At 37.9% G+C, this 16,715-nt stretch overlaps 1 protein-coding gene across 4 annotated transcripts in view; it reads left to right on the forward strand.

Annotated features, from left to right (window-relative positions):
• Positions 1 to 16,304, forward strand: part of LOC134823020 (max-interacting protein 1-like) — a 96,636-nt gene extending 80,332 nt beyond the window's left edge. Inside the window, exons 2-10 of one of the 4 annotated variants that reach the window (XM_063834332.1) lie at positions 809 to 880; positions 1,485 to 1,614; positions 3,465 to 3,536; positions 3,925 to 4,074; positions 4,402 to 4,467; positions 5,583 to 5,769; positions 6,606 to 6,759; positions 14,369 to 14,549; positions 14,904 to 16,304. In XM_063834332.1, coding sequence (XP_063690402.1) covers positions 826 to 880; positions 1,485 to 1,614; positions 3,465 to 3,536; positions 3,925 to 4,074; positions 4,402 to 4,467; positions 5,583 to 5,769; positions 6,606 to 6,759; positions 14,369 to 14,549; positions 14,904 to 14,952 — 1,044 coding nt within the window. In that variant the 5' untranslated portion in view covers positions 809 to 825 and the 3' untranslated portion in view covers positions 14,953 to 16,304. Of the gene's footprint in view, positions 1 to 790; positions 881 to 1,484; positions 1,615 to 3,464; positions 3,537 to 3,924; positions 4,075 to 4,401; positions 4,468 to 5,582; positions 5,770 to 6,605; positions 6,760 to 14,368; positions 14,550 to 14,903 lie in introns of those variants that run through there. The other 3 variants (XM_063834331.1, XM_063834333.1, XM_063834334.1) reach the window with 3 other exon arrangements.
• Positions 16,305 to 16,715: the final 411 nt, after the last annotated feature.

Consider the following 16,715-nt stretch of genomic DNA (forward strand, 5'->3'; position numbering starts at 1 on the left):
TCGACGTGAAAAAAATATTTGGGGTACCATTGTTGCTTTAGGGGGCAGCAAAAAGGTGTAGTGGGCGGCAAAAAAAGTACCCAACCTTATTTTTTTTTTTTTTTAGGGACACAAAATTTTAGGGGCGGAAAAGGGGCGGCAAATTTCAATCAGCAGGGGGGCGGCACAAAGTAACGTTACGCCACTGACGCACGTGCACACAAAAAACACACAGAAAACACACATTCTGAGATTATTGTTTAAGATACTAAATGGGGCTAGTAGTAGGCATAGTTGGGAATTTCACATGCTACAGATGGAAATATATCAATTTATCACGCAATGCCCTCAAGACCCAGTATGCATAGGTAAAAATCACTTTTGATAGTTCAATTTACTTACTTTGTGCTTCATATAATCTATTGGGTCATCAGAATTGCTGACCACCAGAGTTTCTGACCACCTGGACTGCGAGGTCACTGCCTTAATTCCACTCCAATCTAATAACGAGTTTCTGCCACCAGAGGCTCATCCAAGAATAATTTAACAAACGTCATAAGCATTTCTTTAAAGTGCAGGGGATCTTCGATAGTATGCAGGTTTGGTGTAATTAAGTTCCACAATCAAAGTCCGATAATTGCAAACGAATTGTCATAGAGGGTTTGGTTGCGCTGCCTGGTGAACAACACAGGAAGAATCTAAATTGAGGATTTAAGACTCCCTTTTATTACAATTTGGATCATGTTTTCATGTTTTCTTGACATGTATCTCATTCATACTGTCAAATAATACAAGGATTATGCTTTATTTTATTAATACTATTAGGTAGCTGGAAATTGTTCAAATATGAGTCTTGATGTGTTATTGGAAGCCGCTGATGTTCTTGAAAAACAGAAAGTTGGTAAGTGCCACTATTTTCCTAATATCATTATCAAAATATTAAGCGTTGTAAATATAAAATGTTGGGGGGGAGGGTGGGGTGCACACCATGCTCATTTTTCCACCAACTTCTGTTCAAATGGGCATTGATGGGCAAAGCCTCAAAAACAGCTTATTACTTAAGGGGGCCGCGGCCGGGGGGGGGGGGGGGGGGGTCTTCATCAAAATTTTCTCGAAATTGATTTTATAGTTGTTTCTGATCTAAGAGGGGAGTGATATCTATCAGCTGCTTTTGGTCCCATTGAAAAATTTTGCTCCTATCCGAAATTATCACTGGCCAAAGGTCAGCGCTTATGTGTAATTGTATTGCGCGAGCGATTTTCAATCGCGCCATGAAAATCGATGAAGACCCCCCGGCCCCCTTAAGTTTTTATTAAACATCACCGTTGTGTTTGCCGTCCTCTAATTATTGATTGAATTAAAAAGTTCCTCCTGAAAATTAAAATGACCCCTAAGAATTAATTGTGACTTAAATGAAACCACTGCAATCTCGAGTGAAAGTGCACATGCTTTGGTTAAAAAAAATACATACTACCTTTGAGAAACATCTAACAGAACATTTTCAGCATCAATTTTGACGTCTATGCACGAGTATGACAAGAACTTCAATAATAATAAGAGCAACCATGAGGGATCAGATGATGACACCTATTCACTTCAGAGAGAGGGTGTCCACCACACCCACTACCGTGACCGGTAAGTTTTACCTCACATTCCATGACTTTCCTTCTGTTATCTTTATTTTATGTACATAATTTCTGCACTTCTTCTTTTTTTTCTCTTTTATAGGAAACAATTTTTGTTTTAACTGCTCATTGGGTGCATAGTGTAATATCTTAAACGTACCATTTTCTTATTTTGTTCATGTTATTTATGCATTATTCTTTGCAATTTGGGTAATGTATCTTTATATCTGCTTTAAGTCGATTAATAGGGCATTTAAAATAGTTTCTAGAATTATATGGACATCTTCAACAAGACGTTGTCTCACGTTTTGAATGCCACATGCTCGAATTTTGACTGCCAAACCATGTGATAGTTATTACTCGGCCAATTTTAAACCAATTACCACAAAAATTTGTAGTTTGGTCAACAAGAATACAATAATCACTCATTCATCAATATGAAACAGCTAAATTTGTTATTTGTACACTTTATGATAAGAATATCACAGGGAAACTTGTTTATGGCTGTGTAAAATCGAATTTACATGATTTGAGAGAGTTATCGTGATAGATGTGACCATCAAACCTTTCTGAAGCATGTGGGTGTTATATGTACCGCGATTAATGGTTAAATATACGAAATATGGTACGATTATCACACATCACTTAGGGTAGGCTATAATGACAACCAGTGAGGACTATTTTGATGTTTTGAATGCTATTCAAGGTGCTTTAGGCTGTAAAATAATGTTGTAATGATTGACATTCAATAAATGACCTGTAAATGATACAAATATCACATTAAATTCAATATTTTTCACGAATCAATGTCAATAATGTGTGAATGTTGTTTTTGAAGATCAATTCATCCAATATTATTAAACATAGTCAATAAGTAATAGGCATTTCATTAAATAAGCACTTTTCAGATACAAATATCACTTGATTAAAAAAAATTTAAAAAAATAAAAAATTATTTAAATTGAATTTGTGATATTCGTATCCTATTTTGGTTCCTAGATGTGCTGTGTAAGATGTTCAGGGAGTAATAATGTTTATTGTACATGTATCAAAAAGAATCTCGTTCTATAGACCCATATTGATACATTTATCACGAATGTTACACTTGTAAAATTTGGTTCACAAAAAATGTGATATTTGTATCCTTCAAGTGGTTGGAACAATTTTTCATCCTTGTATCCAAACTGAGTTACCATTTTTGTAAGTGTGAATGAAGTTTCATCTTTATTAATGAATTATGTACCCTTCAAACAGCCACCCAGAGAACTGGACCCGAAAAATAGCTATATTTCGTTGTTTTAAAATACAATGTGATAATTGTAGTACATCTAACGGGAGGTTGATTTTTGTAACATACTTTTCACTAATTCTGTTTGGAATTGCCTCTGGTACAGTTTGAGTTCAAAGAAACAGAAAAAAGAGGTCAAGGGGATTCAATAATCACATTAAAAAATGGACAATTTTGAAACGAAAATGTGTGATATTTGTATCATAATGAGCCTAAATAACGATTTCCTTTTGTACACTGCTTCCTTAGGAGACAGGCATCATGTTACGAAATTTTCATAAAAAACTGATAACATTCGGTCTCTCCAGACCCATTTTTATCATTATCACATCTCAGAAAATGTGATATTTGTATCATTGGACTTTGACGTGGTCTAGCTCTGTCAATTTATGTGATAGCATGATTTTGATTTCATAGTCATAAAGCTATGAAGATTCTGCAACCAATCAATCGAGTCTATCATAGCCAATAGACTATATAAGACTCTAAAAATCAATTTAGAAAAAGTCAAAACGTGAGACAACGTCTTGTTGAAGGTGTCCATATCACCACGGTGATGGTGATATTTATAGGTCGGTTGAAGGTGAGAGTGCTGGACCGAGTAATCCTCCTATCTCCGAGGAAGCTATTAACAGATCGTCCAGGTAATTGAAGGTGTATTTTAAAATTTTGGACAAGTTTTAATTTGTTTGCGCTGTAATTTATAAAATTGATACGGGATTTTAAAATATAATTAATAATCATCAACTCGAATAAAAAGTTAATTATCAATTCAATGCAAAAGTTTCTGACCACCTGCACGTAAGTCAGTAAACAACTTGTAAAAAAGTAATTATATTGTGCAAAAACATGGGAATTGGAAACCTAGGTCTGACCGAGTTATATTCCAACAACTTGAACCATCGCATCGGCACCATGAAAATCTTCATATCATAAAAAATTAACATCTTATGATCTTATCTGAAACATCCGTAGATTAATTGTCTTGTTCCCATAGATCCTGGCTAGCTTTACACACGGAACTATTTTCAGTCCAATAAACAATAATCAGCGACGTAGACCGCAACCCAAAATGACCATGACGGGAAATTACCACCTTCTGAAAAGGTCCAGATTATCTGATTCAAATGAAACATCCAACATGAACAATAATCCAGACGCGTCTGAGGACAAGTTTAATAAGTATGTATAATGCGTGCGTAATAATTTATAATCTCAATTTTCTAGTTGAAAAGTTAAACTGAAAAAACAAACCGTCTTTCACGTTATGATAGGACAATCTCGATTCTGTTTTGTATTGAATCACAATGATTTTTTTTAAAAATTCGGTTCGTATCACCAGTTTTTCTGAAAGACTCAGCTACAGTTGAAATGTCGGATCTTTTGGGTCCTCTGGTCGATAGGAAACGCTGAAATTGTCATTAAACTTTATCAGCTACACTGAAGAAAACGGTGCAATTTCCCAATCGTATTCAACACTGTGCTAAGATTATTATTATATAACACCAGGTCGACACCTTCAAGCAAAGAGTTGTACACATTTGAAGTCGAAAATGAACATCCTCGAGGCTCTAGGTAAAGAATGTTGGAGCATTCTCGTAATTCTTATGTCATGTGTTAATCCTTGGGTGCTGTTTTTTCTGCTGATCTGTTGATTCTAATTTTACAAGATGATTTGCTTCTATGTTCGCATTAATTTTTTGCTGATTTATGGCGCTTGACAGTTGATGTTTAATTAATAAGCACGGTATAGGGCAACTTGTTGCAAAACAACGGCAAAATTGCTGAATACTTTTAATCTTTTCGCTAAAATTTCCTGAATTCCAATCTTTTAATATATTAACAGAAAACTGGATGAAATACTATTTAAAGTTGGAGGTTGAGAAAAATGTGTGGAAATTTATTCTTTGATCACACAATAGGAAGACAGTGTAATCTTAATAGTTTAAATATCTTATGCCGCGAGCTTTTATTCGTACTGCTTTTAAGTCGGATGTTGAAACTTTGAAGTTTGTAACAAATAAAAGTTGTTGTATTGGGGTAAGCATGCTCACACTTCTTATTATCATTTAGCCTGTCGTTCTTCGATCCACCAGTTCTATCTGCTCACTATGTAAACTGACTGAATAAAATATTCTGGCACATTAAATTTTGTGAAAAATAAAGCTGCTGATACTCATTTACACCTTTCTTCGCCTATTTTTAACTATTAAGCTACACTCAAGCATTAATAAACACCGTACATCTGGTCGCACTATATTGTACACTATTCTTTGTGTCAGATGTCCACTTTGGACGATTCAACAACAAGATTATCACTCTGCACATAGCATGAATATTGAATATGCTTTAAAAAGCAACTTAGTTATAACACTTCTTGTAACACTGCCTGTAACACTGCCTGTAACACTGCCTGTAACACTGCCTGTAACACTGCCTGTATCACTGCCTGTATCACTGCCTGTAACACTGCCTGTATCACTGCCTGTAACACTGCCTGTAACACTGCCTGTATGACTGCCTGTAACACTGCCTGTAACACTGCCTGTAACACTGCCTGTATCACTGCCTGTAACACTGCCTGTAACACTGCCTGTAACACTGCCTGTAACACTGCCTGTATCACCATAAAATACAAGTTGTTACAGCCCATCCCCCTTCCACACCCCCTCCTCACGCCTCCTCCACAGGGGATCCAGCTCCCAGTCAGGAGGAGAGACTTGGCACACACGCTCCATTCACAACCAGATGGAGAAGAACCGCCGCGCACAGCTCCGTGTTTACATGAACAACCTCCGAGACGTGATACCCTCGGGTCCCAACAGACGCAAGCTGACCACGCTTACTTTGCTGCAGAACGCACGCGCATACATTGAGGTTAGTTTATTGTCCATGTATGTCTCAGCTTTTTGAGTTTAAAAATAACCTTTTATTAGCATAATTTAATACAGTGAAACCCCAATTTACCGCGGAGTTTGGAAAAAATAAATATCCGCGGTTGATCCCAATTCGCAGTCAATCGGGGATTCTTTAAAGCACGTGAACAATAAATGGAGTCTCAATTCTCACTTTAGTTACAGTATGTTATTTAACATTACCATTATATTACCATTACCCAGGATCAACTTTAGAGAACTAAAAAATGCAAAATATTCTTCTCCCTCAGTCTTGCCCCAATTTGTTCGGATCTAAACATATTATCTAGAGAGCTCTTGGCGCCTCATTAACCTGAAATTCACAGTAAATCAGGGATCCATTTACATGTATTATGAACCTCGTTATACTTATTATGGATATAATAACTTTTGAGAGGGGAAAATTACTCCCAGACAGACGTTGTAAATCAAGATTTGGTTCGCATAATTAAGAAATTATGATCCTAACTGGAAAAATACAACAATTTCGAATTTTGTCCTTAAAACTTTAAAACTCTACAAAAAATCTAGCTTTAATGATAACTGTAAACTGGTAAACTTAGCAATTCATTCTTTACCAAAACTCTCTATTCCGTATCTGTGCAAGGGTCTGTTGGGTTGATCTAATCAGGGAGACATTATGTCTGTAAAACGTTTTAAACATTTAAAGGAGCAGGGGTAAAATTAGTCTCGTCTGAAAGTCGCGGGTATTTGATTCGCCTGTAACATTTGCTGATAAGACATTGTCTATGATAATTAGGATAATTATTAGGTAATTAATGAGATAATTAATTACAGTCGCTGAAGGAACACGAGGATGAGTATGAACATGACAAACAGAAGTTGTGGAGACGACACTTGAGACTGCGAGACTTCCTCTGCCAGCTTAACGGTTCAACAGTTCTAACAGTACCCGGTATCCCTATCACACCTGGGATTCGCAAGTTCGCAGGTTAGAGAGCGAGTTACTTAGGGGCCATCTACTAAGGACGTCCGGCAAATAGGGAGGGGCCATCTTTGAAAATTCGGACACACCCGGCCCGGACAGGGGGAGGGGGTGATCTGAAAATCTGCGATTTTGGCGGACGTCCTAAGTAGATGGCCCTTTAGTGGAACTGGTAACTACTTATATGGACACGTTCATAAAAAGGTGGCACTAGAGATTGATTTTTCACTGCCAAAATTGTGTGAAGCATTTTAAAATACTTGTATCTCAAGGAGTATGCTATGAAATTTAACAAAATTTTAATATGTAGTCCAAAAACATTCAAATGTCACATAATTAAGTCATTATATAATAACATCTATAAACAAAAGAGCACCTAAAGAGGCTCAGCAAAGTGCTGGCCTATTTACGCTTACGAAGACTCATTCGTTCAATATGTCTCAAAGTAAATAAACTCCTCCATCCTACTCTATCTCTTGCTAAGTTCACTAAGTTGGTAAAATCATCTTCATTTTTCAAATAAATTTGTCTCTTAAATAGGTCCTTTTTTACAATAATATCATACAAATTAGTCCTGTGTCTACCCACTCGTCCCTTTAGTGTTTGACATCCTAGTGTAGCGAATAACAGAGACTGGTAGGCAGGCGTGTCGTTGTCACTGCGTAGAACATGACCTAGCATTGTCCACCGTGCCTTTTCCACTCTCTCGGAAAGGGGCCTGGTCTGGGTACGAGCGTAGAGGGCCTTGTTAGATATTGAGCTAGGCCAATAGATGTGTAGGATGCGCTTGAGGTGCTTCCTCTGAACAACATCTACAGACTCTAGAACATGCTGAGGTACGGCCCAGCAGCAGCAGTTGTACAGGAGCACTGATACTACTAGTGAGTCGTAGAGTTTGATCTTTCTCTTCTCAGTTATCTGACTCCTCTCTGATCCCTGGCACCACAGCTTGTCAAATGACCAGAAGGCAGAGTTAGCTTTATTTATTCTATTAGTAACATCCTGCTCTGATCCAAGCTTAGTACCAAGAAGCGTCTCGTTTCTCCACTCCTCTTTTCCTCTTAGTTCATTACCCCACTCGTCACAGGCACCAACTTCTTCCAAATACACTCTGGTAAACTTTGTCTTTGTGTCATTGACAAAGAGACTCCATTCACTGAGAATATTCTTGGAGATCTGAAAGATATCCTGTAACTCCTCCATATCTTCACCAATCTCCTCCACATCGTCTGAATAGCCGGACTCAAGAGGCATGTGGTTATCGGCTATCGGAGGGTTGGGTCTTGAGGGGAGGACTGCTCTTATGTGCACTACAGCTCCAGCTAGATTGAGGGTAAACAATTTACCAGCTGTGCTGTCTCCTTGGGAGGCTCCTATGTTGAAAGAGAACATCTCTGAGTCAGTAGAACACACTCTGACTACTAGAGTGGTGTTAGCCATGAGGTATTGTACAAGCCTCAGATCGTCTCTGGAGCATCCTGCAGCTTCTAGTAGTCTGATTGTTGTACCTCTGCGGATGGTATTGAAGGCAGCTGACATGTCGATACTCACTTTGTTCCATTCAAACTCCTTCTTCATCACTACAGATATGAGCATGCTCTGTGCCCAAACTAGGTCGGCACAGCTCCTGCCAGCTTTGTAGGCAGCTTGGAACGGTCCGGTGAAGTTGTCCACAGCTCTCTCTATTCTGCTTAGCACTATCAGTGACAGGATCTTTCTAGAAACATCCAGCAGGGTCAATGGTCGTATCGACTTAACTGGGCCACGAGTTTTACCAGGCTTAGCCAGTGGTGTGAGGATGCCTGCTCCTATTGCTTCAATGTGAATGTTTTTCTCGAAAGACTCGTTGAACACTTTAGCTAGCTCTTCATGAAGGAGGGGGTTGTTCAGGGCTTTCATGACCTCGCCAGGAACTTTATCAATACCCACTGCTTTACCAGACTTGAGTTTACTGATGGCTCTCTCTATCTCTGCAACGGTGATGGGACTGTTAAGGCTAGATGGGGGGTCAAGGAAGGCAGGAAGGGTGGGCTCATCAGCGTCGTTGAACTCAGCTTCAAAGTACTCCTTAATAATCCTCGCTTTCTCCTCATTAGTACCTGCGATATTCCCAGCAGAGTTGTGGACGGTTAGAGCTGGTCTAACATATCCTTTGGCAAGTATCTTAGAGGCTCCAAAGTATCTCCGGGCGTCGTCTGTGTTGTTTATCTCTTCGACGAGTGTGTCAGCACTGCGGTTGTTGATATCTCTGAGTCTCTTTGTGATCTTACGTCTTAGCTGGTTGATGTTGGTCTTGACATGCTTCCTGTTGGTCGGGAATTTGTTCTGCATATTTGCAATCATCAGCTGCTTGCGTTCAAGTGACAGTTCAGCGATCTCAGGATCAGTACTGAAGGATTTGTGCTTTTTTGGAGGCATAGTTCCTAGCACCTCGTCAGCAGTGTTATAGGCATCTGTTATCAGGTTGTTGAGGTCATCGTTGGGGTTGCCTGTCTTGGGTCTCATTCTTACTTTCTTCTCAAACGTACTCAGCATCTTCTTCTTAACTCCATGATCTTGTAGTCTCTTGAGGTCAAGCTTTCTGGACGTCTTGTGCTTCTTATGGACAAGGTACTTCTGGTGGAGTGTGACGCGAGCGACTACAGGCTTGTGATCTGATTTGAGTAGGGCTCCTCCGTATGAACGAGCGTCCGTGATATTCACTTTGTAGCTAGATTTACAAAGGATGTAGTCAATCTGCTTGTAGTATTTCACGGTCTTGTCAGGGTCACCTCGGGCTGTAGTAGTACCGTGCCATGATGTAATGTGACGAGCTGAATGTTTGAAGCTTGTGTTACAGGCATAAAAATCCTTCTCAATCATAAAATCAAGCAAACGTTGGCCATTGCTGTTACGTTGACCGACTCCATACATACCCATATTGCGTGATAAACCAGAAAGGATGTCACCATCTGATTTACGACCCAGACGAGAATTAAAATCCCCGGCTATAAACACATCGTAATGAGCAGGAATATTGTCAAGTGCAGAATTCAGATCAGCATAAAACTCCTCTAGAATGATGTTGGAATCACCTGTACAATCAGCATCCTCTACATTTTTCATGGTGGGTCCATAAGCGTTAATGAGTCTGAAATAAGTCAATGTACCGTTTTTTGAATTAAGTCTGAAGTTGATGAAAGCAACTCTGTTACTGACACGTCTCCAATCAACAACTGATTTTCTGAGCTGAGGGCTGATTAGAAACCCCAAACCGTGATGATAAAAACCTTGAGGTAACTGTTCAAATAAAATAAGACTGTAGTTCATTAAGTCAATTTCAGCATAGTCCTGGCATTTAGTCTCCTGGAGAGCCACGAAATCAAAACCATACCTTTTAGCGTCCATAACAAGCTGCTCCTTTTTAAGGTCCTTTGTTAACCCATGAACGTTCCAACTAGCGATACTTAGCATAGACATCATAGCAATGATGAGTAAATTTACTGTAGTTGAGGTAGATTGAGAGTACAGGCGACGATCTTTTAAGGGACCATAGGTGTCACATGTCTCCCCCAGCGTAGGCACGGGCATCACTCCTGTGCGACCATCCTCAAGTCATTCATCTCTCTATATCTGTTAATTGTGCAGCTATGAGCCAGAAATCACAAAATATTCATTTCTTGCACCTCTAATGATGAATTTACATTCTGTGAGTGTGTCCTGCTTCTCAATGTGATTATTGAACCTTTTTGAGATAGTTGAGTGTTAAAAGTGCGAAGAGTCACCGGTTAAATGTGGAGTTACGATGCAATTATCACACAGGGCCAGGGTTAATTCTGACTAATTATTTTAGAATGATGAATGTGATATGAATTTCAACGGAATGATTTTAACAATGAACTCTATCGATCACAATTATAGCATGCTAACTAATATTTAGAGAATTTAGATGGTTAAAAGTGCCATAATGATTCAAAAATCACGTAGATGAGCATGTATTGAAATGATGTTATATCAGGGGAATGTATCACTTTTTGGCTCTATATCAGGTTGGTATCTATAGTAAATCTGCAGTAATCTGTCGTGACACTTGTTTATGGTCATGGAGAAGTTCGTTATTGGAGTAATAGTGGAATCAATAATCACAAAACACTGATTTTAAACTGAATAAACAAGGCAAGTACTTTTACTACTCTAGCCATGATAATTTTGTCTCCATAATGTGACAAATGAATCAATCAGTAACGTATAATACTTAATTGAATTTTTGAAAAGTGATTATCGATTCATTACCTTTCCTTTCAAAGTGTCATTACAACTTGAACATTACATATGATTCAATTGTCACACTTTAAAGAAAATTACATATTATAATTCGGTAGCTAGATTTATGTGATTTTTGAATCATTTAAGCACCCAGATCAAAAATTATCGCTCAAAGGCCTTCAATATGGTATAAGCTTAGACATGGATTCAAAAATCACATAATAAGAATCATAGAATGGATATAAATTGTCATATCGTGCACTTAATTTAAGCCTTACTATAGTGTAATAACGAAAATGTGACTTTTGAATCATATTAACTGGTTTTAATACTATTTAATACTATTTTGTACCCTAATAAATGATAGATAGCCAATAAAAACGTTAGATGATTCAATAATCACTGCTAAAAATAGGCTTATTTCCAACGTTTAAGTTGTGATTATTGACTCATTTTGGCACCAATAGCAATTTCAGATAAGACATTCCATTCCTTGCATGCATTATAGCCACCTTATCAATTTTGGTGTCTTTGTGAATAGTACTTTTCAGATTATCTAGTGTTGATTCATCTTGCATTTCTAATTGTGTGACTTTTGACTCCTTGGCACTAAAATAACGATAACTCCTGTGATATAAGGAATAGAGACTCCGTGATTTCAGAATCATGAAATTTAATCGAATTTCTAAAGGTATAGATCTAGATATATCAAACAACAAAGGGCAATGACTATTTTTAAAACGCATTTAAAAAAATCAATCTCTAGTGCCACCTTTTTTTGAACGTGTCTATATAGCTCTGGTTACTTAGTTTAACTGGTAACTACTTGTTGAAAGTTCCAGTATTTAGTAAGTCTCGGTTAGTAACGGGTTAGTAACCCAAATATTTCAAATTATTGGACCACACAGCACACTGAGATACTGACTTACTACAGCTTGTTAATAACACTACACATCCTTATCAAACGATATTCCTCGTTAGACCACATTTAAACAACTACACGCATTTCATTCAATTTCTGTGGAAAACCGGTCCACTAATAATATCACGACGGTCATGAAAGGGCCGCCTTTATCGTTTCAGATTCACGCCAATTAAACTTATAAACTAATAATAATAACGTACACTCTCACAGCTATTTGGTTTTGGTTTTGGTTTATAGAGCTACACGCCACATATGTCCAGGTTCATTATAATATATAATGTAGGACTTCTAGGCAATGTGCTTGGTTGTGGGACGCACTCAACTAGGGAAGTTGAGAGGCCTCAAATCAAGTCTCATTAAAGAGATATCAACAGAGTGTGAGCCACTGCCAGACTAACCTGTGATTAGAGTTTGCCAGGCTCTATGAGTGTGACAGAGAGTGTCTTCTTTGTCCTATCCTTTGTTCGTGATGCTGATAACAGACTCTTGTTGTAGGTGGTGGTGACAAAAAACTCATTTGCATGATTGGGTCTAGAGATGGGTCGATTGTTAACTGTGAAGTGTGCTATAAATAAGTGATAAATATGCCACCAGTGGCAAAAGTAAGGGTAACAAAGATGTGGTTAAATAATTAAACGTACTGCTCAGTACCGTAATTATAAAACCAACTATACTTGTAAACTGTATTAAGGGCTGTGTTTTGTCGAGTGCTGCTTTGTAATGGACCCCACCCTCCATTATTGTTCTTTGTTAGCAGCAGCATTATTCTTGACAGTTGACTCATCATGTATCGAGATATTGGGTAATTTAAACAGTTAGTTTATATCTGTTCCCGCTATACAATACATCGTACTATATACATTGGCACGTGTCCAGTTCACGGCATTCTGATTGGCTGACGCGTCAAATCAAGCTCTGTGATTGGTCCACAGCCTGCATACATTGTACTTAGTGCAGGAAACCATCGGGCACCAGCTCCTTATTGGTCAATACACAATCACGTGACAAAATGAAGTCTTCTGATTGGTGGTGCTATTTTTAGCAGTCACATCCTGCTCCCAGCGTGCTTGCAGCGTGCTGCTCAGATGCTTGCGGAGTGTACATTCTACACACGTGTATTACACATTACAGTGCCCAACACGTACAGTACCAGGTTACCAGGCCAAAGTTACAAAACTTGGAACTACACGAATATATTGCAGAAAGGCGGCAGATCGGCAGATATTCTGCGAAGAAATTTGGTGTCAAAAAGGAAATTCTTAGAAGACCTGATATTTTTTAGGGCATGAGAAATATTTTAGGGGGGGGGGGGGGGGGTGGGTATTTTGTTAAACCTGATCTAGACCGTATCTGAGTGTGTCCCAAGTACCACCAATAACTAATTAGCACGTTCTATAAACACACTAATTGTATACAACTCTACATTACATTGGTGTCGTGTTACATGTACAGCAATAATATTACAAATATGTGGAGAATGTAGGATCATTCAGCGGCTTGGTCTTATGTAATGTTTCGTGTGTGGGTGTTGGTGAGGTCAGGAACGAGTTTAGAAAAACTCTCCATTTGTAAACACGAATTTTTTTGACAAATTCAGTGTTGCCTGTCTGATTGCACGTGTTAGGGGCGGTAATTAGTTACATGAGGTTAATGACACGTGACAGGTAATTACACTGTGTACAATGTACTGACTACATATAATAGTTTACATTCCACAGCAGTGGAGTTGTTGATGTAGCTCTACTAGGTACAATGTACCGAACTAGCTACAATGTACCGAACTAGCTCCTTACTTTAGACTTCGCTTCTATGTATAAGTTGAGTTATGACGTGATACAATATTGAAAGCGAACAAACAGTAATGAACTGCGTTTTATTCAATCTTTATGTTAAAATAACCTAGTTTAATTTAAATACAATGTTACTGTTCCCATAATACATTAAAGTTAAAAAGGTAAATATCACACTGAATGTTATCACCACTGTAATGCTATCGTATATGTTTCCCAGTGCATGTGCCAGGAGATGCAGATATAACCATGACTCATGAGTGACCACACATTTAAATTAGACTTCTGGCAACTCTACAAAACTGAAAATGTTTCCGTGCCGTATTTAAGAGACAGTGAAACTAGCAAGCTGCGATGAATGGGGACTCGCCACCCCATGGTAACATTAAATATATTTTCCCGGTTAAATCGCTTTTTCAAATTATTTGTTGTACAGTAGCGTTGAAAGTATTATAAGTAATAGTGTTACGCGCGTGGTTATGTAGTGAAATACATAGTAAATAAGTAATAATAATCACGTACAGTAAAACTACTTTTTCTAAAACAGTTTTTTATACGGCGTTTCTCAGTGGGTGTGGGCAGTGTAAGAAAAAACATTCCGATTCTACTCTACGGTACATGTTAGTGGTTATGACAAATATGCTAATAATTTCAGTAGACACGCCCCAAGCAATGGACACCAGCACCAGCCCGCCCTCCGACCAGTTATACTTAGAGGACGAGTACGCGTCACGTGAGGCCCGGGAGAACAACACGCGTAGTACCCGGAGTGGGGGGGACAGAGCGGACACTGTTTCTGAGATGTCTGATGAGAGTGATTCTATCGGCACCTTCAGGTAATTAAGTAATTAATTGATAAGGTGAGAGCTATTGTCAGCCAGAGGGATTGATATGTCTCTTTATTTTTCCTTGTTGTCACTCTCTGATGTGATCGTGTTATAACGTATAATTTTTATTTTTACTGATCTTCAAAGTTAAAAATAATAGGTTTCCTAGTTTTATTGATGGCAGTAATTTTATTTAATCAACCTAACACTGTCCGTAATGGCAGTCTAAGTGGATTTATCAGCCTTCAATTAAAATTATACACTTACACATTACACAATGTAGAGCATATTAAGCAGCCAATTACATTAATTAGTGCATTATATTAATCAGTTAACGAGGTAATTAACTATAATTAATTCCAGTAACAGTGACGGAGGTGAAACAGTCGTCAGCCCGGACAAAGAGTTGTGACAGAAGAGACATTTTAATACCCCTCCTTTTCCCTTCCACCCAGAAAACAGTTCCTCTCCCAATTACAAAAGTAGTTGCTGACTAGTAGTGACTTTGAACCAAGTCTGCAAAAAATGTTTTACCAAAATTTAGGACAAAAGCATGAAACATTTTGTTAGTTAACATCTAATTGTACAGTGTAACGTCTAACATTAGATCAGATTATCGTAAAGAAAGAAATCTAGCAAAAAAATAAGTCCCAAACGCGATACTCAATATTGTTCTAGTAGTACATATAATATAAATCTGGTCTGGTGTTCGACGTTTCACTGTAAAATCTTTTGGTCGAACCTGAAAACAACATTCCGGACCCCTAACATTGAATCCTCTTTTGCTTTAGATCTTAAAGTTCATACTCGATTCTATTATAGTAAAAGTTAGACTGCAGCCGGCTGCATGCCCTTAATGCCATTTGTTACTGCTCTTGAAATTGTAACGTTTTATAGCCACTATGTGGGTAAGTTTCTCAGTAGAATAAACTAGGTTTCTATTTGCTGTTTTTTTATTCTACCAGGTTACATTATGATACGGTTCGCAATTTGTCTTTTTCTGATTACCACAGGTCTAGATCTTTTATGCCAATATATATCTCCGATCCGAATAAGTTAATTCTACTAACATCTATGTAGTATGGTTATTTTGCGTTCGAATACAGTGTAATCTTAACGATGTTTTTGGAAATATGACGGAGTGTTGCTTTTTATCAATACAAACAAATTTCTTGTGTGAATCTAGTTCTGCTTACATTTTCCACTCAATTCTCCCTTTCAGTTTTGACTGGAAATTGAGTATTGACATTTCGGTTCTATGGTATTCAAATATTTTGTCTTTTGAAGGAACCTAATATTCTTTATCCTGGATTTATACCCTTTCCCTATTTGATTCAAATTTTGTATTTCACCTTATCGATTAGAATTTGGGCTGATTTTGATTTTGATGTTTTTTGTTTTTTTTTGATGAATTAAGAAATGGCAATAAGTTTTTTTTTTCTGTGCAAATTTTGCATATGATATTGCACGATATGAAGAAGTGGAGGGCGTTTCGTGATACGCATATTTTTCCGATAACTCAACGTCTCAGTTCGGAAAATCACGTTATTCTGTTTTTAAATGAGAAGAAAGAGTGATGATAAGATTAAGTCCTTTTGTCGGCGTCGGGAAGAGCTGGAAATGTAAAATTTACCACCGATTACATCTTTTCTTAAGCTGTGACATTTTCCAGTCAACCAAGATACTGTATGTACATATTTATTCTGCAAGTATGCTGTTTATTTATTGTACATATAAGAATTTGAAGAATTTCGTGTTCATGAATGCTTCGTTACTGTTCTAGAACCTTGTGGCAGTTGCCACGCGAGACAAAACACGTGGGTTCCATGTTTTAAAGCACATTTTTGCTGCTCAAGACCCATAAAGAAAGTGTTGCTTTCAGCATTTAAGAGCGTAATTTGCGCGCTAAATAAGCGCGCTTTTTGAAATCGGCGTGCATGCGTGCAGCGCACGCCGCTTTGCTGTTTTATTGTTTTGTTATTTGTTTTATTATTTGTGCTTTCAAGAATGAAAAATAAATTATCGACCAGTAGTTCATATAATAGTTACGTATTATATTATGACTGTCAGGTCATGAAGATGTAACTATAAGGACTGGTCCGAGCACATAGCAAATCGGAATTTGAGAATCGCTGTGATGGAACCATGAATTGACTATTAATTGACTTGTAGCGC

This window comes from Bolinopsis microptera, chromosome 11 (genome assembly GCF_026151205.1).
Source record: "Bolinopsis microptera isolate Bmic1 chromosome 11, MBARI_Bmic_1.0, whole genome shotgun sequence".
NCBI lineage: Eukaryota > Metazoa > Ctenophora > Tentaculata > Lobata > Bolinopsidae > Bolinopsis > Bolinopsis microptera.